Source organism: Hylobates moloch, unplaced genomic scaffold (assembly GCF_009828535.3).
Source record: "Hylobates moloch isolate HMO894 unplaced genomic scaffold, HMol_V3 SCAFFOLD_20, whole genome shotgun sequence".
Taxonomy (NCBI): domain Eukaryota; kingdom Metazoa; phylum Chordata; class Mammalia; order Primates; family Hylobatidae; genus Hylobates; species Hylobates moloch.
In genome coordinates, this window is record NW_026652295.1 from 50,065,863 (window position 1) to 50,093,270 (window position 27,408).

Below are 27,408 nucleotides of genomic sequence, written 5' to 3' on the forward strand. Positions count from 1 at the left end.
CAACCTATTAAGTTGATTTTAAGAACTGCTAAAGGAAATCTTCAGCAGTTTGAAAAATACTTTCCCAGGTGACATTCGTTCATTAACTGTAGTAGGTCAGTCATTTTACAACTATTTAATGGGCATCTATGTAGTGCTAGGCACTGTGACGAGAGTTAGGAAAATGGCAATGAAGAAACGAAGACCCTCTTCTTATGACGCTTATATCCTGTGAAGTATGTTTGATCAGCTTTGACAAGGAAAGAGAATTCCAACGGAATCAACTAAAGCTATTGAATAGGTTTGACTTCAGGGAGGAAAAAGCAGCAGAAATACAGGTTTTCCCAAACCCCAGGCAGGAGCCCACATCAAGACTAAAATAGTCTAGACCCAAATGATGTAATTTTTGTGTCAAATGAAGATCTCCTGTGGATCCTAAATCTAATCACTGGATGTTTCTCCTTTTCCCATACTTTGCAAAGATCAAAGTAGATGACTGGGCCCTCTTTTTAGATAAAATATTTCAGAGGCCATGGAGTGATGGAAAGGAATGCTAGAGAGCACTCTGACTGAGGGAAACCCCCTGGCCATATTCACATGCTTACCACACCCCCAAGTACCTGCAAAACCTGCCGGTATGTAATTGGTTGTTTTCTTTTCCAGAAATTTTGCTGTACCATTTTCATCCAGCAGAGGGAAGCAGAACACCAAATCACTGCAGAAATAATCCAGGACACATGCACACACAGCCCTTTGATATTTTTTGTCCTGTGAATTTAGGTATTACAGAATGAGAATGTCACAGTTTTGAAAACAAATTCTGGGTAAAGCTAGCTCTGGGCAAAATGCTGAAAGAGGAGAGGTTTATTTTAGCTGACTGCTTATGGCCTGTCCCATCAGGATTGCCTGGAAGACATTACCCAGCCCACAAGGCCCTCTTTCAGGCTTGGCTCCTGGCAGTCTGACCTTTCAATTTTTTTCCATTCCCCAAGTTTTGGAACACCTGCTAAAATCATGCAATATTTCTGTGGTCTTCTGAGTCAGGCTTTATGCAATGGCGTTTCAATCACGGCATTTCTTACTTTAGCTGCCAGGAATGGTCAGTTTCCTGCCCTCTTTTATATATTCCACTAAGTGGGAAGTGGTGGGTACAAACTGAAGTGCAATGCATGCTAAGTGGTCATGTAGACTGGAATGCAGTGGCACGATCTCTGTTCACTGCAACCTCTGCCTCCCCGGTTCAAGCGATTCTCCTGCCTCAGCCTCCTGAGTACCTGGGACTACAGGCATGTGCCACCACGTCCAGCTAATTTTTGTATTTTTAGTAGAGACGGGGTTTCGCCAGGCTGGTCTCAAAATCCTGGCCTCAAGTGATTTGCCCACCTTGGCCTCCCAAAGTGCTGGAGTTACAGGCATGAGCCACTGCACCCGACTGGGATACAAACTCTTAATCACAGCAGACCTTCTGAGGATCCAGGTACCTTTCTGAAGCCCTGCCTTTCCTCCCGCCCCACTTCTTTACAGACCTATCCCTGTGCCTTTTAACACTGATGCAGTATGTCTGACTTCCCATCCTCAGAGATGATAGCATTTTTAGGAGGCCATAGACCAACAGAAGTTGTTTTCATGCATTTCTGGGGTCCGAAAGTAGTTAAAACACAACCCTTAGCCATTTAACTGGTGTGCTTTTCTGGAGAGAAAGGCATGAGCAGAGGGCACTCCTCAAATAGAAACAGATGGGATAATAGACAATAGGCCTAGCGTGACTCAGCCTTTCCAGCTCCACACGCTCCTTCCCTACCCAGCCCAGGAATATAGATCCAAGTGCAACCATGCACTTAGTCAAGAAGGGCTCTTCAAAGTGTGTCCTAATGCCATGAAATTTACTTTTAATAAGAGAGTGGGTAGGGAGGGATCATGGAACTTCTAACAGTTTAAGGTTATCATGAAGAGTCAGCAAAAATTACAGTAACCAGTGATTCTGGGTAATCAGCATCAATGAGGTGGAGAGAAGTGGGAGAGGTGCCTTATCTTTGAAAGGTTAAACCTGCCATCTTTTTTTTTTTTCTTTTTTTGAGACGGAGTTTTGCTCTTGTTGTCCAGGCTGGAGTGCAATGGCGCGATCTCGGCTCACTGCAACCTCTGCCTCCCAGGTTCAAGCGATTCTCGTGCCTCAGCCTCCCAAGTAGCTGGGATTACAGGCATGTGCCCCCACGCCCAGCTAATTTTGTATTATTAGTAGAGGTGGGGTTTCACTATGTTGTCCAGGCTGGTCTCAAACTCCGGACCTCAGGCGATCCACCCTCCTCAGCCTCCCAAAGTGCTCGGATTACAGGTGTGAGCCACCGCCCCCAGCAAACTTGCCATCTTGACATATTCCTCCAGTGACTGGCATCCAACCTCGGTTGGTGTCTAAGGTATAATACAACGGACAGGTACTTTAAAAGTTTTCAGTAACTTCCACAGTGCTAATCAATGTTTGAGGAATGTGATTACCTTTCTTTTTAAAAAAATAATTTAAGCAAGTTTTGTAAAAAGCACCAAAGGCAAAGAAACTTCATTGAAGTTTTTAAAAAATGTATTAAACTGCTGCATTAAGGTAATGTACTTACAGAAAAAGAAAAAAAGGTTTAAAAAAGGACAGGAACAGGAAACAGACGTAGTAAGGGGAGAAGAGTTAGAAAAGAAACTCTCTGGGCAGGGTCTGGTAAGCAGGCATCAATAACTGCCTCAGGTGCCACTTAATGCATTCATGTCCTGGGCCTCCTGAGCGTCACACAAATTAGTGAAACCCAACAGGGGGATTTGCTCTGACAAGCAGCAATAAAAGTAAAGCGGCTGTCTGTATTGGCAGTAAACCACCTGTGACACTGAGATATGCCTTCTGTGTCTGGCTTATTACTCTATCATGTTCCTAAACTGGTTTGTCACAAACGCCTGTTACAAAAATCAGATTCCTGGCCTCCACGTCAGACCTAACGAATCCAAATCTCTCGGCACCTGAGTTTTGATTACTTTTTACTTTTAAGCTCCTCAGCAATAATGGATAGCTTTCTTCCCCCTTCCCCCCCCCCCCCCCCCCCCCCACCCCCAGCAAAAATGTTTCAGGAATAGGATTACGTTTCTTTTAAGAAAAAATAATTTAAGCAAGTTTTGTAAAAAGCATCAAAGGCTATACCTATGATGCTGACAATATTTCACCTCACTCATCTGCTTCTTTCCCAAGACTTAGTCTTTTCTCTTTGAAGGAGCTGTGTTTCTCCTAGTGGTTCTGATATTTTCATTGCAGCTGCAGGTACAAACGAGGGATTGAGGTGACCACCCTTCAACCTCCAGCTCTTCAGTCAACAAAAATCAAGTACCTATCAGAGTGCACCCTGCCCTGCAGCACATATTCAAGGCTTTCCCTACAAGAACGAAGGTGTTTAACCGAAGAGATTGATGGTAGAATAAAGAGAGCTGGGCGCGGTGGCTCACGCCTGTAATCCCAGCACTTTGGGAGGCGAGGTGGGCGGATCGCTTGACCCCAGGAATTCGAGACCAGCTTGGGCAATATAGTGGGACACCATCTCTACGGAAGGAGGGAAGTAGCGAAGGAAGGAAGGAAGGAGGGAAGGAGGGACAGAGGGAAGGAAAGGAGGAAGGAAGGAAACAAAGAAAGAAAGGAAAGAAAGAGAAAGAAAGATTGATTTAAAAAAAGTTAAAAGGGGAAAAATACAATGTGGCAGTGGGAGAATTAAGGATGAGATGATTGCATTAGTTCATTGACCATCCCTGAGCAACAGAAACACAATCATGGGTAATCCTCGGCCCCTGCCTACAAGAAGCATGGATCTAGTTTAGTAGCACTGCCAACCGGACCGACCATTTACACTTCTGTGTGACATGGGGCAGAGCGGGGAGAAAAGAGTGCCTGAGCTCACAGCGTTGGCGGGGCGCAGTGAGGTCAGCCAGGACTAGGTGGAAGGAGAAAAGGAACGTCCCTCTCTGCAACTCATCTAAAGGACTGCTCGGACCCCGGATCTCACAGCGAGAACTACCGCCTCACTACACCCGCCTTTCCCCGCGCCACCCAACAGCTCCCACGTCTCATCCTCAGGGAGCGGGGCGGGGCGAAGCGGAAGGGGAGGGGCCGACACAACCACGCCCACTAGCCGCGCTCCAAGGCCGCGGCCCGCTTACCGCGAGAACGCGGAGTCCCGCGGACGGCGCAAGCGCAAACCTCCTGTGACGACTGCGTCTCCTGGCCCCGCCCTCCTCTCGTGGGAGTTCCGGATGTTTAGCGTTACCATGGAGCCTGGAGGTGCCCGCGAACGCTGCTTGTCGCCTGGGCAACCGGAGAGGACGAAGCAGGACCTAGGTGGCGGCGGTGGTACCGGCTGCAATGGTGTCCAATCCCGTGCATGGCCTGCCCTTTCTTCCGGGCACGTCCTTTAAGGACTCTACGGTGAGAAGTTATCTGCCAGACTCCCACCTGTCCCCACCTTCCAGCAGCCCGGGAGGTTCCCCCGCTCAGTGCACCTCCATTCCCCTCCACTCAAGTCTGTCTTCTCTCCAAACACGTCTTCTGTCCTGACCCTGTTCTTTATTCTGGGCCGAACTTCTGCCGTTCTTCCCTAGCCAGCCTCATCCTCTCTCTCCGATCCTTTGCCCTCCGCCTCATCCCTCTCTAGTTTTTTCCCCACTCCATCTTGGCAGTGTGTTGGCGCCTTCATTCTCATCCCGTTAGCCGCGTTCTTTCTTACGGCCCTGCTCCTCCAAGCCGCTGCCTCTTGTCCCTTTAGATCACTATTGCCCCCACCCTACTCCCAACCCATCTCTGGACCCTCTCCCTAGCTCATTCTCTCACATCATAACCTGTCTCCTAACATCGCCACCCTTAAAACCCCCCACCACTATACACCTTCATCCTCATTCCCACAGGTCCGTCATTCCCGCCCCACCTGCTTCCTCTTCTGAATCCTGCACCCGGTAGTCTCTCCCACTCCCAGCTCCATTTCCTGTTTTGTATGTATATCGATTCCGCTCCTCTTCTTTCCGCCAGGTCTTTTTCCTTTCTTCTTTATGCTTGCATCCAACCCCATTCTTTTCTTAACATTTTCTACATTTTCCACAATTTAGTCCCATCCTCTCCCCATTCTTTTCTTTCTCCATTGCAGGTTTTCCCCAAAACTTGCTCACCTTCCTCCCAAACCGTCTTTCCCTGCTTTGTAAGAGATATTCCTTTCCAGTTCCCTCAAGAATTGATTAGTTGCTGTTGGTATTCTTCCCCGGCCCTGTTCTTTTTATTCTAACGTTTTTGTAAAAAGATTCCTGTTTAGATTTTATTTTGCTCCTCCCAACCTTGTGTTTTTATTTGCATTTTCTAGACAAAATTTTTTAAAAAGCAGCAGCAGCTTGGATTCTTTTTTTTTTTTTAAACTCTTGCTACAGTTTAGCTCTTAAAATTATTTGTATTTGTTTTAATTCTAACAGGGCTACTGAAATGTATGTGCTGAAAAATCAATAATGAGATTCAGTAGACTGATCATCACAGATGAGCTAACAGTAATGTTTATCTAGTTTAATACTTTAAACTCTTGCCTTCCTCTCCAGCTTCAAAAAGTTAAGATAAAATATTTTGTCAATTTATTTTCTTTGGGAGAATAAATTTAGAATGAAATCGAAAGTTCGGTGAGAGAATTTGTATTCTGAATCTCTGTAATTATCCCTGCATTAAGACACAACATCATAGATTTTTAGTTCCAGTGGACTTCTCAGTTTTATGTAATTTAGAAAATATTGTAGGCACTTGGCTGCCCTATACAGGATGAGCTTAAGCTTTTGGTATTGCTGAGTGTAGACAGGGCTGAGATGATACAGGGAATTACAGAGGTGTGGATAGAAGTGCAAAGCTCTAAAAACATATTGCTGTATTACAAGTAAGATGAACTGTGCATTGGACATATTTCAGATTTTAAATACACTGGCCAAGTGTCAACCAATTTGCCCTATTTGAAATTTGAAAAGCATCATCAGTGTACCTTCAGCAGTGAAGGACTGAATATGTATTAATGTAATTCTAAAGACATGCAGATAAGAAGTTAAAAAATTTTTAAAGGGGAGCGGGAAAACGATTTTAAAAAAAGATACACAGAAGGTGAACCATAATGGACAAGAGGGGTGGAAAGGACCGAGGTTGCCTTGCCTGGGGTGTCTGTGAGTTATGGCTGAATGATGGTAGAGACATTTGTCTAAAACAAAGAAATAAACTGAAGTCACTGATGTTGCTTCTGTCTTTGGTGGTGGAAGAAGAGCTTGAAGTTCCATAAATTACCCAATGAGGATGTCAACTCAGCACATTTTGTTCTATGTCATGTTTCCTATATACCTGGAGCAGTCCCTGTCAACTGACTTGTGACTCTGAATACATGACCTTTAAAAACAAATGTCCACAGTTTATAACCCTTTTAGCAAAAGAAGTTTATTCTGTTGTACCTTTCATGTTAGTACAGATCTTGAAAGATGATAGGCTGGGCTCTAAAGCAATTAGGATGTAGAGAGTTTTTTTCATAAAAATATTTTTTATGATTAATCCTAAATTGTATCTATGTATATATTTGAATATTATATATATATAATTTTGAAAGTATCCTCACAACAGAAAAAGGAAACCATTAACATAACCTCTAATTTGCCTTTCTACTCTTTTTTATTTAATCTTCTAATTTGCCTTTCTACTCTTTTTTATTTAATCTTTTAAATAAAAATGTGTTCATTGTAAAAAATCAACATAATTTAGAAATGGATAATACAGAGGACCAAACCAGTCTCTTCATGCACATATTTCCATGCTTATAATTGCAGTACACATATAATTTTATATGTTGCTTTTTCAGGCTTATTAAATCATAAATATTTTCACCAGGTTGTCACATGATCTTTAAAATAAATATTTTAATGACAGCACCATGATCCGTTGAGTGAGTTTTCGATCATTTACTCATGTCTTCATGTGATTGTCTTTTAGATTGTCTTCAACATTTACCACTGTAATGGGCAGCTTCAGGCATATAGTTCTTTCTCATAATTCTGGATCATGTTCCGTAAATAAATGGTTGGGGTAGAATTATTGAGTTCAAGACTTTAAGTATACCATCCAGTTGCTTTCCAAAGAGTTGTAAGAATGTATCACTGTCATTGTGACAAGAGGGACAGGTAAAAATAAATTCATTGCATGTAAAAATAAAATTCACAGAACCATATCTTCTAGGTTCTACAGTTTTTACGGCCACCAGATATCAGATGAAAAACATGAGAAGACTAGTGAAAAACTTGAGTATAGATGAGAGATACTCTTAATCTCTCATGCAAGGTGAATTGGTAATTAAATTGGGCATTACAGAGCACAGCTTTAAATTTTACTTTAAGCTCAGGTGGCTACTTTGCTCCTTGTTCTTCTTCAAGTGTTTTAACTTAAAATACAGAATCTTTTAATGTAGGTAAGCTTTTGTTTTGTTTTGTTTTTTTTGAGACAGGGTATCACTGTTGCCCAGGCTGGAGTGCAGTGGTTTCAATCATAGCTTATTGCAGCTTGGATCTCCCAGGCTCAAGTGATCCTTCCGCCTCAGCCTCCCAAGTAGCTGGGACTATAATAGGCACAAGCCACCACACCCAGCTAATTTTTTTTTTTTTTTTAGTTTGTGTAGAGACAGGATCTTGTTGCCCAGGCTGGTCTCGAACTCCTGGGCTGAAGTGATTCTCCCTCTTCAGCCTCCCAGAGTTCTGGGATTATAGGCATGAGCTACCATGCCCAGCCTTAATGTTGGTAAGCTTCTTGATGTAAGTTTTGTGATGCTTATAAGCAAAGATTTAAGTTATATTTTTAAAAGTTTTTTTTAACCTAACAAATATTTGTCTAATGTTATTAATGACACATTCTTTTCTTCTTCAGAAAACAGCCTTCCATAGAAGCCAGACGCTGGGCTACAGGAACGGCTATGCAATTGTTCGACGTCCAACAGTTGGGATAGGCGGAGACCGGCTCCAGTTCAACCAGCTGTCCCAGGCTGAGCTGGATGAGTTGGCCAGTAAGGCACCAGTCTTAACTTATGGCCAACCTAAACAAGCCCCACCTGCGGATTTTGTTCCTGCGCATGTGGCCTTTGACAAAAAGGTATCATCTGGAATTTTAGGGTACCCCTTGAATTAGGGTCTGAGAGCCAACTGCTTGCAGAAAAGTTAAAACAGTAAACCACAGAATTTCCAAAGTGCTCTGAGGAGAAAATTGTTCAGATGCCTTAACCCTTAGTCATGGACAGCTGAACTCAGGCTAAAAAGAGGCTTTCTTTAGTCAGGAAGCTGATTATAGGGAGTAAAGTAATTCCCTGTAGACTTCACCAGACTATTTTCCAAATGCAGTTAAAGAAAAGTTGGCTATAATTCTGAATTCTTGAATTTATATTCTATGTTTATTGGCCATGTGTTTCCCACTTTTTAAAGGTACTGTATTCTGTAATGGTGACATATCTAATCTTCATGAGATGCAGAATATCATTATGAAAACAATGACTCCATCTATTGTCAGTTTTCTGCAGGCAGTCTCCATAAGTTTTTGTTTTTCAGGGAACATGTCATGTTTGGTATTACATAACCGATGGGTGGTATAACATTTTTGTTTGTTTCTCATTTATCTTTATGTTTTTGCAGTGTGAGTTTCCTCATTTCCATCTGTTGACATTACCACGTCATTCTTGTTTTTTCTTGTCAATGAGCCTCCTCTTTTCACTAAAGTGAAGTAGCCCTAGCCTTGACCATGTAGCAGAATCACTGGCGAGATTTTCAAGAAAATCATGTTATTCCAACCCTCATCATTTCTGATTTCCAGATGAGTTTTATGTGTAACTGGTTCTGAGAAGTACTGATCAGTTTTGATAAGTTACCTTTCTTAATTTACTCTTAGTCTGTTTCTTTCCTTGTCTTAATTTTTATTTTATTATTCCTGTTAAATGTCTATAACATTTTCATCCAGCCAGCCAACTTTTATTGAGTACCTGTTGTAAGCTAGAGGCTGGGGAGGAGCTATGCCATTTACTTTGATAATCACTTATTTTTAAACAATTTTAGTCTTTCAACTAGAATCCGTACCATTTCCTCTTTCCCACTTAACTCATTTATAGGGACACATTCACATATGCATTCATAGGCCAAACCTAAACATCCACTAAACAGTATGATTTATATAATTGGATATATCTTTTCCTTTTGCTTGTTTCTTTTGTTTATTTGTGGCTTTGACAGGCACTGCAAAATCAGCAGAGAAGGGAGAGGGCTGAAAATACAAGAGAGAAGTGGGATAGACACTAAATAATTACCAAGATATGAATCCTGGTATGTTTAATTTTTACTGAAAAGAATAGTAAGTAACTGTTATAAAGTAGAAGGTGATAAAGTGATATATGTCGTAAGAAAGTATTAGTAAAATTCAGAGGAGAAATTGTGCTTGAGTAGGAAATAGGCTTCCTATTTTTTGTTTTTCTATGTTATTTTACACTAATTGTTGTTACTTAATTTGTACTTATTTAATATTCATAATTCATTTCTTTAAAGATAGTGCATGTAAAAATATTATTTCTATTTTCCAATGCATTTTCCTTGGATCATCACAATTTCTAGATAAATGAGCCTTAGCATAGATAATGGGGTAGAGAGAAGCTAAATGCATGACTTTGAAACTAAGTTTGTTTGTTTATAATAAGGGAATTATGGTTTCTCTGAATTAAATGAAGGTTCTAATTTTAAATGAAGGACCTCTAATACCCGGAGGTCCACATAATAGCCAACATATTTGTCTATATTTTGGAAATTCTTAGGACTGTTCCTCATAGACAGAATATAACTTCATTTCTTACTTAGGTAATAAAGACCAGGATATCTATTCCAAGTGCCCTCATCTTTTCCCCTTGCTCCCATATAATTCCAGCATCACCCACTATATTCTGTTTCCCAGACTGACTTCCAGCTCTTTATTTCTGATGTTCTTCTTTCATCTTTTTCATCTTCAAGTTTCATACTATTTCTATTTCAGACACTCTAGTGACTACTTCTCTTGCTAGAGTCATATCATCCTGTCCTCTTTCTATAATACCTTGTGACTACTTCTCTTGCTAGAGTCATATCATCCTGTCCTCTTTCTATAATACCTTGTGACTACTTCTCTTGCTAGAGTCATATCATCCTGTCCTCTTTCTATAATACCTTGTGACTCCTTTAAGCAAGAGAACTTTGTTTCTCACTTGACTGTCAAATCACTTACAATCTGACTTCTCCCTACCCACAGCCCCAAAATACTTTCTCCTAGGTAGCCAGTGCTGTCCTTTTACCACATCTAGAGAGGTTTACTTTGCTAGCATTCTCTTTGGTCTGTTTGTGCCATCTGACACTGTTGACCCTTCCTCCCTTCTTGAAACTGTGCTCTTCTTTTGCCTCCATGACTCTCATTTTCCTCATTCTTTCTATGTGGTTTCTTATTCTTTAGCCTCCCTTCTTTTTTTCGGTTCTTAACTTACAAGTATTTTCAAGGTTCTGTCTCATTCTTTATATAATTTTCTTGAGATCTCACCCACTTTGGTGATTTCAACCATCACCTCCCTGTAGACAATGTCACTATTTAGTTCCAACTCTGACATCATTGAGACTCCAGATCTGTATCCCCCTGGCCCATGGGATATCTTATCTGGATGAACTGTTGGTACCTCAAGTTCTGTATGTCTCTAACTTATCTCTATCCTTCACCTTTTCCCATACATCTGCTTTCCCTGTGTGGTTCCACTAGGTAATCCAAGTTTGAAACCTGAGCCATCTTTGGCTTTTTCTCTCTTTTATCCTCCACACTTAATGAGTTGCCAAGTCAAATATCTCTCACTTTCATTTCCTCTGCCACTATCATAGTTCAAACAAGCCAAATGACCACCTAACTGTTGTTTTAGTCTCATTCCTAGTCCTTATCCTTATAACAGGTATGCTGTGCTGCCTTGTTTATTCTCTAGAGTTCAGCTCTGATTATGTCATTTTTCTGGGAAAATGCCATCAGGCTTTCTTAACCAATACAGTAAACATTACCACCATTCACCTCACTGTTCTAGCCCCCAACTTGAAAGTCATCTTTCATTCTTCTTTCCCCTCACAATCCATATCTAATCTATTAGCAAGTTCTATTGTTTCTGATTCTAAAATATGTAACTCATTCATTTACTTATTTTCATCTTCACTATCACCATAAATTTATTTTCCACAGAGCCGCCAGGCTTATTTTTTGAAAATCAGATTATGTCACATACTGACTGAAGCACTTCCATGGCTTCGCTGTCATCTATAAAGATCCAACTCTACAGGTTCCTCACAGCCCTACTGGAGCTGGCCCTCCCTGTTCTCTCCCCAACCTCATCTTGGGTCCTTTTTCTCACCTGTCATGTTTCAATACATTGGATTTATTTTTACTGATTTCCTTGAAATGGCAGCATTTGAAAATTCCAATTCAAGGCCTTTTTGTACATGGCGTTTCTCATATCTGAAAATTCCAATTCAGGGCCTTTTTGTACATGGCGTTTCTCATATCCTCACCATCCTTAAGTGGCTGACTCCATCTTTCCTTTCAGTGCGGCTTTTCCTGGCCACTCTACTATGGCAGTTCCTCCTCATTTTTCTATATCACTTCCCTCTCTTTTTTTTTTTCCCTTCGCAGCACTATATTATAATTTGTGTTGCTGATTTGTTTAGTGTTTATCTGTCCCACCTGAGTGTATACTTCATAAAGGTAAGGAGTTATATAGTTTATTATATATTTAGTGCTCAATAAATATTAGTTCTAAAATGACATGAATAATTAACAAATAAAATTGATTTCTTTTCTATGTCACTACTGAAAATTGGCAAGCCAAACATGTAACATATATGCTTATAATAATGTAAAATTAAAAATATGACTTGGCTTTTTATAATTGTGTGTGATATGAAAATATTTATGCAGCATTTCCCCCCTTCATCTTGAAGTAAATACAAATATTTTTATGTTTATTGTGGCATTCTGAGCACTTCCTGGGAGTTAGGAGACCTGGATTCTAATTCTGGGTCTCCTACCAGCTAACATTGTGACCTTGTAGTCACAATCTCTAATTTCCTCGTCTATAAACTCAGAAGTTAGAATACATGATAACCAGGAGCCCAGCCTGCTATAAAATTCCATGAAAAGTATATTTTTAAACACAGTATTTAAATATATTTTTTCTTTTCTTTCCATGTAACAATCAAGTTCTTATTCTACCTGGGAAAGCTGATGTTATCCCACTACTTTAAAAACAATTTTTTTTATTTCCATAGGTTATTGGGGAACAGGTGGTGTTTGGTTACATGAGTAAATTCTATAGTGGTGATTTGTGAGATTTTGGTGCACCCATCACCCAGGCAGTATACAGTGCCCCCAGTTTGTAGTCTTTTATCCCCCACACCCTTTCCCCCTGAGTCCGCAAAGTTCATTGTGTCATTCTTATGCTTTTGCATCCTCATACCTTAGCTACCACTTATGAGTGAGAACATACAATGTTTGGTTTTCTATTCCTGAGTTACTTCACTTAGAATAATAGTCTCCAATCTCATCCAAGTCACTGTGAATGCTATTAATTCATTCCTTTTTATGGCTGAATAGTATTCCATCATATATATCACATTTTCTTTAACCACTCATTGATTGATGGGTATTTGGGTTGGTTCCACATTTTTGCAGTTGCAAATTGTGCTGCTATAAACATGCATGTGCAAGTATCTTTTGTATGATGACTTCTTTTCCTCTGGGTAGATACCCAGTAGTGGGATTGCTGGATCAAATGGTGGTTCTACTTTTAGTTCTTTAAGGAATCTTCACACTGTTTTCCATAGTGGTTGTACTAGTTTACATTGCCACCAGCAGTTCCCAGTTCATTGCATCCACACCAACATCTAATATTTTATGATGTTTTGATTATGGCCATTCTTGCAGGAGTAAGATGATATTGCATTGTGGTTTCAATTTGCATTTCCCTGATCATTAGTGATGTTGAACATTTTTTCATATGTTTGTTGGCCGTTTGTATGTCTTCTTTTGAGAGTTGTCTATTCATGTCCTTAGCCCACTTTTTGATGGGCTTCTTTGTTTTTCCTTGCTAATTTGTTTGAGTTCATTGTAAATTCTGGATATTAATCTTTTGTCAGATGTATAGATTATGAAGATTTTTTCTCACTCTGTGGGTTGTCTGTTTACTCTGCTGACTGTTCCTTTTGCCATGAAAAAGCTCTTTAGGTTAATTAAGTCCCAGCTATTTATCTTTGTTTTTATTGCATTTGCTTTTGGGTTCTTGGTCATGAAACCCTTGCCTAAGCCAATGTCTAGAAGGGGTTTTCCAATGTTATTTTCTAGAATTTTTATAGTTTCAGGTCTTAGATTTAAGTCCTTGATCCATCTTGAGTTGATTTTTATATAAGGTGAGAGATGAGGATCCAGTTTTATTCTCCTACTTGTGGCTTGCCAATTATCCCAGCACAATTTGTTGAATAGGGTGTCCTTTCCTCACTTTATGTTTTTGTTTGCTTTGTCGAAGATCAGTTGGCTGTAAGTATTTGGCTTTATTTCTGGGCTCTCTGTTCTGTTCCATTGGTCTATGTGCCTATTTTTATACCAGTACCATGCTGTTTTAGTAACTATGGCCTTATAGTATAGTTTGAAATCAGGTAGTGTGATGCCTCCAGGTTTATTCTTTTTGCTTATTCTTGCTTTGGCTATGTGGGGTCTTTTTTGGTTCCATATGAAGTTTAGGATTGTTTTTTCTAATTCTGTGAAGAATGATAGTGGTATTTTGATGGGAATTACATTGAATCTGTAGATTGCTTTTGGCAGTATGGTCATTTTCACAATGTTGATTCCCATCCCATCAGCATGGAATGTGTTTCCATTATTCGTTCCATTATTTGTGTCATCTGTGATTTCTTTCAGCAGTGTTTTGTAGTTTTCCTTGTAGAGGTCTTTCACCTCCTTGGTTAGGTATATTTCTAAGTTTTTGTTTGTTTGTTTGTTTGTTTTTCAGCTATTGTAAGAGGGGTTGAGTTCTTAATTTGATTCTCAGCTTGGTCACTGTTGGTGTAAAGAAGAGCTACGGATATGTGTATATTAATTTTGTGTCCAGAAACTTTGCTGAATTCTTTTATCAGTTCTAGGAGCTTTCTGGAGGAGTCTTTAGGATTTTCCAGGTAAGCAATCATATCATCAGTGAACAGTGACAGTTTGACTTCTTTACCTATTTGGATGACTTTTATTTCTTTCCGTTGTCTGATTGCTCTGCCTAGGACTTCTAGTACTGTGCTGAAGAGGAGTGGAGAGAGTGGGCATCCTTATCTTGTCCCAGTTCTCAGAGGGAATGCTTTCAGCTTTTCCCCATTCAGCATTATGTTGGCTGTGGGTCTGTCATAGATGGCTTTTATTATGTTGAGGTATGTCCCTTTTATCAATTTTGCTGAGAATTTTAAACAGAAAGCGGTGCTAGATTTTGTTGAATACTTTTTCTGCATCTATTGAGATGATCATGTGATTTTTGTTTTTAATTCTGTTTATGTGGTGTATCACATTTATTGACTTGCATATGTTAAATCATCCCTGCATCCCTGGTATGAAACCCACTTAATCGTGGTGGATTATCTTTTTCATATGTTGTTGAATTCGGTTAGCTGGTATTTTGTTAAGGATTTTAGCATCTATGTTCATCAGGGATATCGGTCTATAGTTTTACTTTTTGGCTATGTCCTTTCCTGGTTTTGGTATTAGGGTGATGCTGCCTTCATAGAATGATTTAGGGAGGATTTCCTCTTTCTCTATCTTGTAGAATAGTGCCAATAGTACCAGTTTTTCTTCGAATATCTGGTAGAATTCTTCTGTAAATCTGTCTGGTCCTGGACTTTTTCTTGCTGGCAATTTTTAAATTATTTCAGTCTTGCTGCTTGTTGGTCTGTTCAGGGTATCTAATTCTACCTGAATTAAGCTAGCAGGGTTTTACCTTTCAGGAGTTTATCTATCTACTCTAGGTTTTCTAGTTTATGTGCGTCAAGGTGTTCATAGTAACCTTGAATGACCTTTTGTATTTCTGTGGTGTCAGTTGTAATATCTTCCATTTTGTTTCTAATTGAGCTTATTTGGATTTTCTCTCTTCTTTTCTTGGTTAATCTTGCTAATGGTCTATCAATTTTATTTATCTTTTCAAAGAACCAGCTTTTTGTTTCATTTATCTTTTGGTTTTTTTGTTTGTTTCAAGTTCATTTGTTTCTGCTTTGATCTTGGTTATTCTCTTTCTTCTGCTGGGTTTGGGTTTGGTTTGTTCTTGTTTTTCTAGTTCCTTGAGGTGTGACCTTAGATTGTCTGTTAGTGCTCTTTCAGACTTTTTGATGTAGGCGTTTAGGGGTTTGAACTTTTCTCTTAGCACTGCCTTTGCGGTATCCCAGAGGCTTTGATAGGTTGTGTCATTATTGTCATTCAGTTCGAATAATTGTTTAATTTGCATCTTTATTTTTGACCCAAAGCTCATTTAGGAGCAGGTTATTTAATTTCCATGTATTTGCATGGTTTTGAAGGTTCCTTTTGGAATTGATGTCCAGTTTTATTCCACTATGGTCTGAGAGAGTGCTTGATATAATTTCAATTTTCTTAAATTTATTGAGGCTAATTTTGTGGCCTATCATGTGGTCTGTCTTGGAGAAAGTTCCATGTGCTGTTGAATAGAATGTATATTCTGCTGTTGTTGGGTAGAATGTTCTGTAAATATATTAAGTCCATTTGTTCCAGGGTATAGTTTAAATCCATTGTTTCTTTGTTGACTTTCTGTCTTGGCCTGGCTAGTGCTGTCAGTGGAGTTTTGACGTCCCTCCCTATTATTATGTTGCTGTCTATCTCATTTCTTAGGTCTATTAGTAATTGTTTTATAAATTGGGTGCTCCAGTATTAGGTACATATATATTTAGGATTATGATGTTTTCCTGTTGGACAAGCCTTTTATCATTATATAATGTCCCTCTTTGTCTTTTTAAATTGCTGTTGCTTTAAAGTTTGTTTTGTCTGATACAAGAATAGCTACTCCTGCTCACTTTTGGTGTCCATTTGCATGGAGTTTCTTTATCCACCCCTTTACCTTAAATTTACATGAGTCCTTATGTATTAGGTGAGTCTCTTGAAGGCAGCAGATGGTTGGTGAATTCTTATCCATTCTGCAATTCTGTATCTTTTAGTTGGAGCATTTAGGCTATTTACATTCAACATTAGTATTAAGATGTGAGATACCATTCCGTTCATCATGGTATTTGTTGTCTGTATACCTGGATTTTTTGTTTTTTGTTTTTAATTGTATTTTTGTTTTATAGGTCCTGTGAGATTTATGCTTTAAAGAGGTTCTGTTTTGATGTGTTTTGATTTGTTTCAAGATTTAGAGCTCTTTTTAGCAGTTCTTATGGTGCTAACTTGGTAGTGGCAAATTCTCTCAGAATTTGTTTTTCTGAAAAAGACTGTATCTTTCCTTCATTTATGAAGCGTAGTTTCACTGAATGCAAAATTCTTGGCTGATAATTCTTTTGTTTAAGGAGGCTGAAGATAGGGCCTCAATCCCTTCTAGCTTGTAGGGTTTCTGCTGAGAAACTGCTATTAATCTGATAGGTTTTCCTTTATAGGTTACCTGGTGCATTTGCCTCACAGCTCTTAAGATTCTTTCCTTCATCTTAACTTTAAATAACCTGAGGAAAGTGTGCCTAGGTGATGATCTTTTTGTAGTGAATTTCCCAGGTATTCTTTGAGCTTCTTGTGTTTGGATGTCTAGAGAAGTTTTCCTTGATTATTCCCCCAAATATGTTTTCCAGACTTTTAGATTTTTCTTCAGGAATGCTGATTATTCTTAGGTTTGGTTATTTAACATAATCCCAAACTCTTTAGAGGCTTTGTTCATATTTTCTTATTCTTTTTTCTTTGTCTTTGTTGGATTGGGTTAATTAGAAAACCTTATCTTTGAGCTCTGAAGTTCTTTCTTCTGCTTGTTTGATTCTATTGCAGAGACTTTCCAGAGCAGTTTGCATTTCTATAAGCACATCCATTGTTTCCTGAAGTTTTGATTGTTTTTTATTTATGCTATTTCATTGAAAAAAAATTCCCTTCACTTCTTGTATCATCTTTTTTATTTCCTTAAATTGGGCTTTGCCTTTCTCTGGTGCCTCCCTGATTAGCTTAATAACTAACCTTCCAAATTATTAGGTAAATTAGGGATTTCTTCTTGGTTTCAATCGATTGCTGGTGAGCTAGTGTGATTTTTGCGGGGGCATTAAAGAACCTTGTTTTGTCATATTACCAGAGTTGGTTTTCTGGTTCTTCTCATTTGGGTAGACTCTGTCAGAGGGAAGGTCTAGGGCTCAAGGCTGTTGTTCAGATTCTTTTGTCCCACGGGGTATTCCCTTGATGTAGCATTCTCTCCCTTTTCCTATGGATGTGGCTTTCTGAGAGCCGAGCTGTAGTGATTTGTTGTCTGTCTTCTGGATCTAGCCATCCAGCAAGTCTACTAGACTCCAGGCTGGTACTGGGGGTTGTCTGCACAGAGTCCTGTGCTGTGAGCCGTCTGTGGGTCTCTCAGCCATGGATACCAGCACCTGCTCTGGTGGAGGTGGCAGGGGGGTGAAATGGACTCTGTGAGGGTCCTTAGCCTTGGTTGTTTAATGTACTATTTTTGTGCTGGTTGGTCTCCTGCCAGGAGGTGGTGTTTTCAAGATAGCATTAGCTGTGGTAGTACGGGGGGGAACAGGCAGTGGGGGTGGGCCCCTAGAACTCCCAAGAGTATATGCCCTTTGTCTTCAGTTACCAGGGTGGGTAGGGAAGGACCGTTAGGTTGGGGCAGGGCAAGATGTGTTTGAGCTCAGACTCTCCTTGGGCAGGTCTTGCTGTGGCTACTGTGGAGGATGGGGGTGAGGGTCTGAGGTCAATGGAGTTGTGTTCCTAGGAAGATTATGGCTGCCTCTACTGTGTACTTCAGGTTGTCAGGGAAGTGGGGGAAAGCCAGCAGTCATAGACCTCACCTAGCTCCCATGCAACCCAAAGGTCCAATCTCACTCCCACTGTCCCGCCCCTCTCCAACAGCACCAAGTCTGTTTCTAGGCAGTGGGCGAGCAGGGCTGAGAACTTGCCCCGGGCTATCTGCCTCCCAGCTTTGAAAGTAAGTGGGGCTTTCCTTCTTCCCCCACCTGTGGAATCTGTACACTGGATTCATACCCTCTCCCGAGTTCTGGCCAGGAGACTTCTCGATTGGTTCAAATTGTTACAAAGTTCAGCTGGAGGTTCCCTTCTTCCTGTGGTCTTTTCCCAGTGCCTCTGGTTGCCCTCCCCAAGTACCCCTGTGAAGCAAGGCAGAAATGGCTTGGTAGGGGACCCCAGCGAGACCATAGGACTTTTCCCACTGCTTCCTCCCTCTACCCCCGTATTTCACTCGGCTCTCTGAATTGACCCAGCTCCAGGTAAGGTCAGAATCTTCTCCTGCTCCTGTAATCTAGATCTTCAGGTTCCTCAGTGGGGGTGTGTGTTCGGAGGCAGATGATCTCCCTTTCCCACTTCCATAGTTTGGGCACTCACAGTATTTGGGATGTCTCCTGGGTCCTGCAGGAGCAATTTGCTTCCTTCAGAGGGTCTGTGGATTCTCTCTGCTTTCCCAATTTATTCCTGCAGTCATCCTGGAGCAAAAGTTCACAGTGCGAGCCTTCACACGCTGCTCTGCCCATCTGAGTGGGAGCTGCAATCTAGTCCTGCCTTCCATCTGCCATGATTCCAGGGAAACTTTCCAAAGAGCTTTTCTACATTAACTCTTCTACCCCATTTATTCTTTGTGGGAGGAGCACAGAACTCTTAATTCTGTTCTTAATAAATAGATAAGTGCCTTTTAAAAATTAACAATCAATTAAGTAATTCTTTTCAGTTAGCATATTCTTTACCTGAGACCTTACACACATATATATATATATATAAAACAAGACTATATATATATATATATAAAACAAGACTATATACATACATATATATATGTATGTATCTCCTTGCCTCCCATTCTGAGGCCAACTTCCTGTTGCCATAGGCATTTTCATGCCCACCAATCTTAGAAAACAGATGGTTTGGGAACATGGCTGTGGCCACAGACTCGATCTTTGGTTATCTTCTCTGTGATTCTCTTCTCACTCCTTTGGTGAGTTGTCCAGGTTCATGGCTTGAAATGTCCTCTTTATGATGATAAGTTGTCCTCTAAACATATGTATACATAAATGCCTATTTGACATCTCTTCTTGAATGTCTAATAAATATCTCAAATTAAGCATATCTAAAACTGAATTCCCAATTTTGTCTTCTTACCCCCCAAATCTGTTCTGCAGCAATCTTCAGATCAATTTGATAGTAATTCTGTTCTTTCAGTTGCTTGGCCAAAAATGTTTGCATTATCCTTGAATGTTCTGTAATATTTACTTCTTCCCCTAAACCCAGTCCTGCAGTATAAATTACCCCCTGCAGTATACAACTTGTGCTGTCACTTAAATTCAGTAAGTCTAAAATCAAACTCACCATCTGCCATACCCAAATTATCTTCTCCTTATGTTTACATTTCTATGGGATCACCACTATATCGCCAGCACTGGGTTTTCCTCAGCACCTCATCTGCTTCCATCTTCCCACTTCCTTACTGTCAATCCAGTTAGACTTCTGCTTTTCCATTGCTGGTAATTAATTACTGCAGACCTGGACTATTGAAGGGGCTTTCAGTCTGATTGCCATGCCTAGTACTTCCTCCTCCATCATAGCCTGCATACTGCTGCTGGGTTTCCTTCCTCTGCTTCTGTTATTCCTACTGCTTAGAAGCCCCCCTTGTATCCTCTGCTGATCTAAAATCTTTCACTCTTCAAGTCTAATACATCTCTTGTTTCCTCCTAGTTAAGCTTTCTCTGACCACTTTAGCCCACACAGGTTCCTTCTTGGAACCACGATAGCACTCGTTACCTGAGAAGTAGCAAGATGTGTGGAGAGAATATTGGGTTGTGAGTTAATAGTCTGAATTTTAGTTCCAGTTCTGGCCCTAACCCCTTACATGGCCTCAGGCAAGCCACCTTACCATCCTGGGTCTCAGTTTCCTCCCTTATAAAATAAGTGGGGTTGGGCTAGCTGATCAGTTCAACTTTAACGTTTTATGTATTTATAAATATATGGCTCAGATACAGGCCATTTTATATATGAATCACTATGATCATGTCCCCCCTTTCAGTTCTTTGCAGTTGATCTAAAATGTTACTTCAACATTATCTGTCCTTTGCTTTTACCATGTTATTTTTCTCCTTCAAACATTCCACTGCACTTATCCATTTTATCTTTTTATTATGAGCTTTAAGGCCTTCATTATATTCACATTTCTCCTATGCACTTGTATGCACTTGCCAGTTCTCTTGGTTTTTATCTTGTTTTTCCACAGTAGTTACGCTACCCTTTTTTTTTTTTTTAGCAACAGTGCCCGTGTATAGAATTATTTCATCTTTCCATTTATCAAGCCATATTTGTGTTTCATTTAGGATCTTCTTGATTTGTTCCTCTTATTCTAGTAGAAGCTTGGGTAAACTATCTTGCCTGCTTAGAATCCCATTCTAATACTTTCTCTCCTTGAAAAGACACATTAAAAACCGAGACAAAATAACAGAGATTTAAAAATCCCAAAGCATGTTAACATATGCTTTTTATAATATTGTTTTATGCTTTTTATTTTTTATTTTTTTGAGATGGAGTCTCACTCTGTCACCCACGCTGGAGTGCAGTGGCGCTAACTCAGCTCACTGCAGCCTCCACCTCCTGGGTTCAAATGATTCTCCTGCCACAGCCTCCCAAGTAGGTGGAATTAAATTTGCCCACCACCAAGCCTGGCTAATTTTTGTATTTTTAGTACAGACGGGGTTTCACCATGTTGGCCAGGCTGGTCTCAAACACCTTAACTCAGGTGATCTGCCTGCCTCGGTCTCCCAGAGTGCTGGGATTACAGGCATAAGCCACCGCGCCTGGCATGTTTTATGTTTTTTAAATGTGCAATCTATATATTGATACCATTTTGACTTCACATTGATGATGATGCTCCCCAGAGGACCAATGGTTTGCTCGATGTAATATATATGTTCCTGAGCACAATGAGGGTATTTACACATCTTTTAGAGATTCTATAGTGGATTGATGATGAGGGTATGTACACACCCTTCAAAGATTCTATAGCGGATTGATGATGTGAAAGTCATTCATATAAAGTCTATAATAATGAATGTAATTAATATACATTTACAAAGGACTACACTTCTAAAGAAGTGCAATTAAGCCTTCATTTTCAGTTTGAAACCAAAAATCGCAATCTTACCCAAGATTTTTTACTCTTCCCAGAAGTTCTGGGAGGGACTTCTGACATGGAGGTGAAGCAAGTAGAGTTAAGTCCTTTAAGATGTATTCTCACCAAGGAACATATGCAATAAATAATTTATACACATTGTGAGTATTTAAAGCAGATGTCAACAAACTTTTTCTGTAAAGGGGCAGTTAGCATATATTTTGGCCATTGCAGTGGTTTTAGTCTGCGTAGTCTGCCACAACAAAATACCACAGATTGAGTGGCTTAAATAATAGAATTTATTTTCTCACAGTTCTGGAGGTTGGAGGTCCAAGATCAAGGTGCCAGCTGGTTTGAATTCTGGTGAGGGCTCTCTTCCTGGCTTGCATACAGCGGTCTTCTTGCTGTGTCTTCATGTGGCCTTACCTTGGTGTGTACATGTGAGAGTTAGGGGAGGGAAGTAACTCTCTTTCTCTTCTTCTTCTCTTCTAAGGCCACCAGTTCTATGGGATTAGACTTAAAAGTGGCATACCTCTATCCTTAAGATCTCATTTAACCTTAATTACTTCCTAAGGATCCTGTCTCCAAATATAGTCACATTGAGGGTTAGGGATTCAACATAGGAATTTTGGGGATGAGGAGGACACAATTTAGTCTGTGTATCTCTGTCTCAACTATTCAACTCTTCCCTTGTAATGGGAGAGTAGCTGTTAACAAAAAAGCATAAATTATTTACATAATTATTTGTGGATTGAAAATTTAAATTTTTATAATTTCCATGTGTTATGAAATATTTTTTTAAATTTTTAAGACCATTTAAATGTGTAAAACCCATTCTTAGCTTGCAGGTCATAAAAAAAACAGGTGGCAGGTTTGTCCCATGGACTATAGTTTGCAGTGTCTGTAGTTTTAGAGTATCAAGATTTACATGATAGGAGTGATGAGTGTTAAAATCTCCCTGTGTGGTTCTGTTTTCAGGAAGGTACTTGATATTTTTCAGATGACTATGACAAGCTAATAGTACACCATTTCTCCTTTCCTTGCATGTTATAGGTACTGAAATTTGATGCCTATTTCCAAGAAGATGTTCCTATGTCAACTGAGGAACAGTATAGGATCCGTCAAGTGAACATTTACTATTATCTAGAAGATGACAGCATGTCTGTCATAGAGCCTGTTGTAGAAAATTCTGGAATCCCTCAAGGCAAGTTAATAAAACGCCAGCGGCTAGCCAAGAATGACCGGGGTGACCATTACCATTGGAAAGACCTAAATCGAGGAATAAACATCACAATTTATGGCAGAACTTTCCGCATTGTTGACTGTGACCAATTCACACAGGTATAGCATATATTTTTGAAAGTTGTGGGGTCTGAGGCATCATTCTAATTTATAGAAGGATACATTTCTTTTATTAGGGTAAGGGGAGGACATTGGTAATCTGTCCTGCATGAATTATTATGGTTGGCTAGGTATTTGCATGTGTGTATGTGCTAATATGTGCCAACACCAGTAGTAACATAATTTTTTCAGAATGATATTAATACTTATTGACTCAAAATCAAACTCTCATCATAGCTGAATAATTTGGTAAGAAATCAGGTTAAAATGGCAGTTCAAACAGGGAGTAGGGGAATAGCACCTCTGCTGGGATGGAAGTATGGAAGAGGGATTAAACGTTTTATCTTAAGTGTGAGTTTATGAAAATAGCACTACTTCTATTAGCAGATATGAGCCTAAAATTTTTTGTGTAGCTCATATATTTTTGGTAAATGATACTTTCTATATTCTAGGAAAGCTTACCATCTAAAGAATTTCTGAAATAAAACCATTTTTAAATGAAAAAACCTCTTCTATATGTAAAAAGTCCTCTACTTTCTTTATTTCATGTTTGGATTTATTTTATTATTATTATACTTTAAGTTTTAGGGTACATGTGCACAATGTGTAGGTTTGTTACATATGTATCCATGTGCCATGTCGGTGTGCTGCACCCATTAACTCGTCATTTAGCATTAGGTATATCTCCTAATGCTATCCCTCCCCCCTCCCCCCACCCCACAACAGTCCCCGGAGTGTGATGTTCCCCTTCCTGTGTCCATGTGTTCTCATTGTTCAATTCCCACCTATGAGTGAGAACATGCGGTGTTTGGTTTTTTGTCCTTGGCGATAGTTTACTGAGAATGATGATTTCCAGTTTCATCCATGTCCCTACAAAGGACATGAACTCATCATTTTTTATGGCTGCATAGTATTCCATAGTGTATATCTGCCACATTTTCTTAACGCAGTCTGTCGTTGTTGGACATTTGGGTTGGTTCCAAGTCTTTGCTATTGTGAATAGTGCCACAATAAACATACGTGTGCATGTGTCTTTATAGCAGCATGATTTATAGTCCTTTGGGTATATACCCAGTAATGGGATGGCTAGGTCAAATGGCATTTCTAGTTCTAGATCCCTGAGGAATAGCCACACTGACTTCCACAATGGTTGAACTAGTTTACAGTCCCACCAACAGTGTAAAAGTGTTCCTATTTCTCCACATAAGTTTGGATTTTTTAATACAAAGGAAACTTTTCTTAAAGTTACATGCATAGAAGATATAGATGGCCTTTCTTTACTACAAAGTGTAGGAATTAGGAAGTCAATTCCAAATTTGTCTTAGTTCAAAAAATATTTCTAGCAGCAAAGATACAGTTTCTGAAGTATTTCATGTCCTTATTCCAGGATACCTAGTGCTATATGTGACTAATTTTTACCATGCACTGAGCTCCTATGAATCCATTATTGTTATCATTTAGTGGTTTGTTTAACAAATATTTATTTGCATGCCTGATTTGTTCCATGCACAGTTCTAGGTGCCAGATGTAAGGACTTGCCCCTATAGAGGTTCCAATCTTTTTGGAGGAGATAAACAATAGCAAATAAATAGATTGGTTATATGTCAGATGATGATAACAGCAATGGAGGAAAATAAAGCTAAGTAAAGGGAATGGAAGTTGAGGGGCTCTTTATAGAGCCAGATCAGAGAATGCCTCAGTGGTAAGATGACATATGAATAGAGGCCTGAAGGAAGTAAAGAAAGGAGCCATGGCATCAGTGCCATTCCAAAGCAATAGAGAAAAATAGCTTCAAAAGTAGAGGTGCTAGACCATCTTTGAGATATTCTCCCATTCCAACATATTTTTATCTCTTTGCTTTTTAGGTGTCTGAGGTCTTATATATCATAGGCAGTTTCACAATTGTACCAACAGTGAGAAATGATAAAATGTTATCTAAACATAAATGTATTAACAATTATTTTTACAGTTGTGTTTTCATAATAATTATTTTTACAGTTGTGTTTTTATGGGCAATTTGAACATTTGCAAGTTAATCACTGAGCATTTGACCTAATCTATTTATAGTCGGTTCTCATTATTCACAGTAATTAGGACTGTAAAGTCACCACAAACACTGAATTAGTGAATACTGAACCACTGGTCTTAGAGGAAATACAGGGTTAGGTTCCTACCAATCTCTGGCCACATTTTTGTCAACTGATCAATACATAAGTTTGATTTATGTATGTTTCTGTTTAAAGACACCTTATTTAATATATACGGTTGATTCATTAACATTAAACTCACACCCAACAGCACTATAACTCATGTCTGAACAAAGCTTATCTAAGACATGCATTTTCTCCATGAGGTGTGTTACAGTCTTCTTGTGCTTAGGAACACGAAATAGCACTTCAGCACTAGGCATTGGGACCCTTTAAACAGCAAAATCACCAACAAAAAACACAAAAATGAAAACAATCTGGCACCTTCATGTATATGTATATGTATGTGTATATGTATCACATTTTCTTTTTCCAGTTTACTATTGATGGGCATTCAGGTTGATTCTATGTCTTTGCTGTTGTGAATAGTGCTGTGATGAACATACTTGTGGATACGTCTTTACGGCAGAATGATTTATATTCCTTTGGGTATATACCCAATAATGAGATTCCTGGGTCAAATGGTAATTCTAGTTCTGTTTTCAGGTCTTTTAGGAATCACCACACTGCTTTCTACAATGGTTGAACTAATTTATACTCTCATCAACAGTGTATAAACATTTCTTTTTCTCCACAACCTTGACAGCACCTGTTTTTTTTTTACTTTTTAATAATAGCCATTCTGACTTGTATGAGATGATGTTTCATTGTCATTTTGATTTGCATTTCTCTAATCATAATGATGTTGAGCTTTTTTCTTCATATGCTTATTGGCTGTGTGTCTGTCTTCTTTTGAGAAGTGTCTGTTCATGTCCTTTGCCACTTTTTAACGGGGTTCTTTGCTTTTTTTCTTGCAAATTAAAGTTTCTTATAGATGGTGCATATTGGACCTTTGTCAGATGCATAGTTTGCAAATATTTCTTTCCCGTTCTTTAGATTGTCTTTTTACTCTGTTGATGCTTTCTTTTGCTCTGCAGAAGCTCTTACGTTTAATTAGATACCATTTGTCAATTTTTGCTTTTATTGTGATTGCTTTTGGTGTCTTTGTCATGAAATCTTTGCCCATTCCTATGTTTAGAATGGTGTTGCCTTGGTTGTCTTCCAGGGTGTTTATAGTTTTGGGTTTTACATTTAAGTCTTTTATCTATCTTGAGTTGATTTTTATATCTGGTGTAAGATATATGGCTAGCATATGGCTAGCAGGTTTTCCCAGCACCTTTCCCCATGCTTATTTTTGTCAACCTTGTTGAAGATCAGATAATTATAGGTGTGCAGCCTTATTTCTGAGCTCCCTGTTCTATTCCATTGGTCTGTGTGTCTGTTTTTGTACCAGTACCATACTGTTTTGGTTACTGTAGCCCTGTAGTATAGTTTGAAGGCAGGTAACGTGATGCCTCCAGCTTTGTTCTTTTGCTTAGAATTGCCTTGACTATTCAGGCTCTTTTTGGGTACCACTGAATTTTAAAGTATTTTTTTCTAGTTCTGTGAAGAGTGTCATTGGCAATTTGATAGGAATAGCATTGAATCTGTACATTGCTTTGGGCAGTATGGTGACTTTAAAGATATTGATTTTTCGTATCCATGAGCATGTAATGTTTTTTCATTTGCTTGTGTTATCTCTGATTTCCTTAAGCAGTGTTTTGTAATTCTCATTGTAGAGATCTTTCATCTCCCTGGTTAGCTGTATTCCTAGGTATTTTATTCTTTTTGTGACAGTTGTAAATGGGATTGTGTTCCTGATTTTGCTGTCAGCTTGGCTGTTGTTGGTGTGTAGGAATGCTAGTGATTTTTGTATATTGATTTTGTGTCCTGAAATTTTGCTGAAGTTGTTTATTAACTTAAGGAGTTTTTGGGACGAGGCTCTGGAGTTTTCTAGATACAGAATCATGTTGTCTCCAAACAGGGATAGTTTGACTTTCTCTCTTCCTACTTGGATGTCCTTCATTTCTTTCTCTTGACTGATTGTTCTGGCCAAGACTTCGAATATTGTGTTGGATACAAGTTGTGAGAGAGGGCATCCTTTTCTTGTGTCAGTTTTCAAGAAGAATGCTTCCAGCTTTTCCCTGTTCAATATAATGTTGGCTGTGGGTTTTTCATAGATGGCTCTGGTTATTTTGAGGTGTGTTCCTTTAATACCTAGTTTATTTATTTATTTATTTTATTATTATACTTTAAGTTATGGGGTACATGCGCACAATGTGCAGGTTTGTTACATATGTATACATGTGTCATGTTGGTGTGCTGTACCCGTTAACTTGTCATTTACATTAGGTATATCTCCTAATGGTATCCCTCCCCACTCCCCCCACCCTACGACAGGCCCCACTGTGTGATGTTCCCCGCCCTGTGTCCAAGTGTTCTCATTGTTCAATTCCCACCTGTGAGTGAGAACATGCAGTGCTTGGTTTTCTGTCCTTGCGATAGTTTGCTCAGAATGATGGTTTCCAGCTTCATCCATGTCCCTACAAAGGACATGAACTCATCCTTTTTTATGGCTACATGGTATTCCATGGTGTATATGTGCCACATTT

The 27,408-nt window shown here is 39.3% G+C and overlaps 1 protein-coding gene across 6 annotated transcripts in view; it reads left to right on the plus strand.

The window, feature by feature from the left end:
* The first annotated feature begins 4,116 nt into the window (after positions 1–4,116).
* EFHC1 (EF-hand domain containing 1) overlaps positions 4,117–27,408 on the plus strand; it is a 105,165-nt gene continuing 81,873 nt past the window's right edge. For 2 of the 6 annotated variants that reach the window (XR_009211241.1, XR_009211242.1), the window contains exons 1-3: positions 4,117–4,426; positions 7,913–8,134; positions 22,443–22,730. Coding sequence is in view for 1 of the 6 variants with exons in the window: in XM_032141598.2 (XP_031997489.1) it covers positions 4,364–4,426; positions 7,913–8,134; positions 22,443–22,730 (573 nt within the window). In the remaining 5 variants the exon portion in view is untranslated. Of the gene's footprint in view, positions 4,427–7,912; positions 8,135–9,258; positions 9,349–14,413; positions 14,476–22,442; positions 22,731–27,408 lie in introns of those variants that run through there. The other 4 variants (XR_009211240.1, XM_032141598.2, XR_009211243.1 and 1 more) reach the window with 3 other exon arrangements.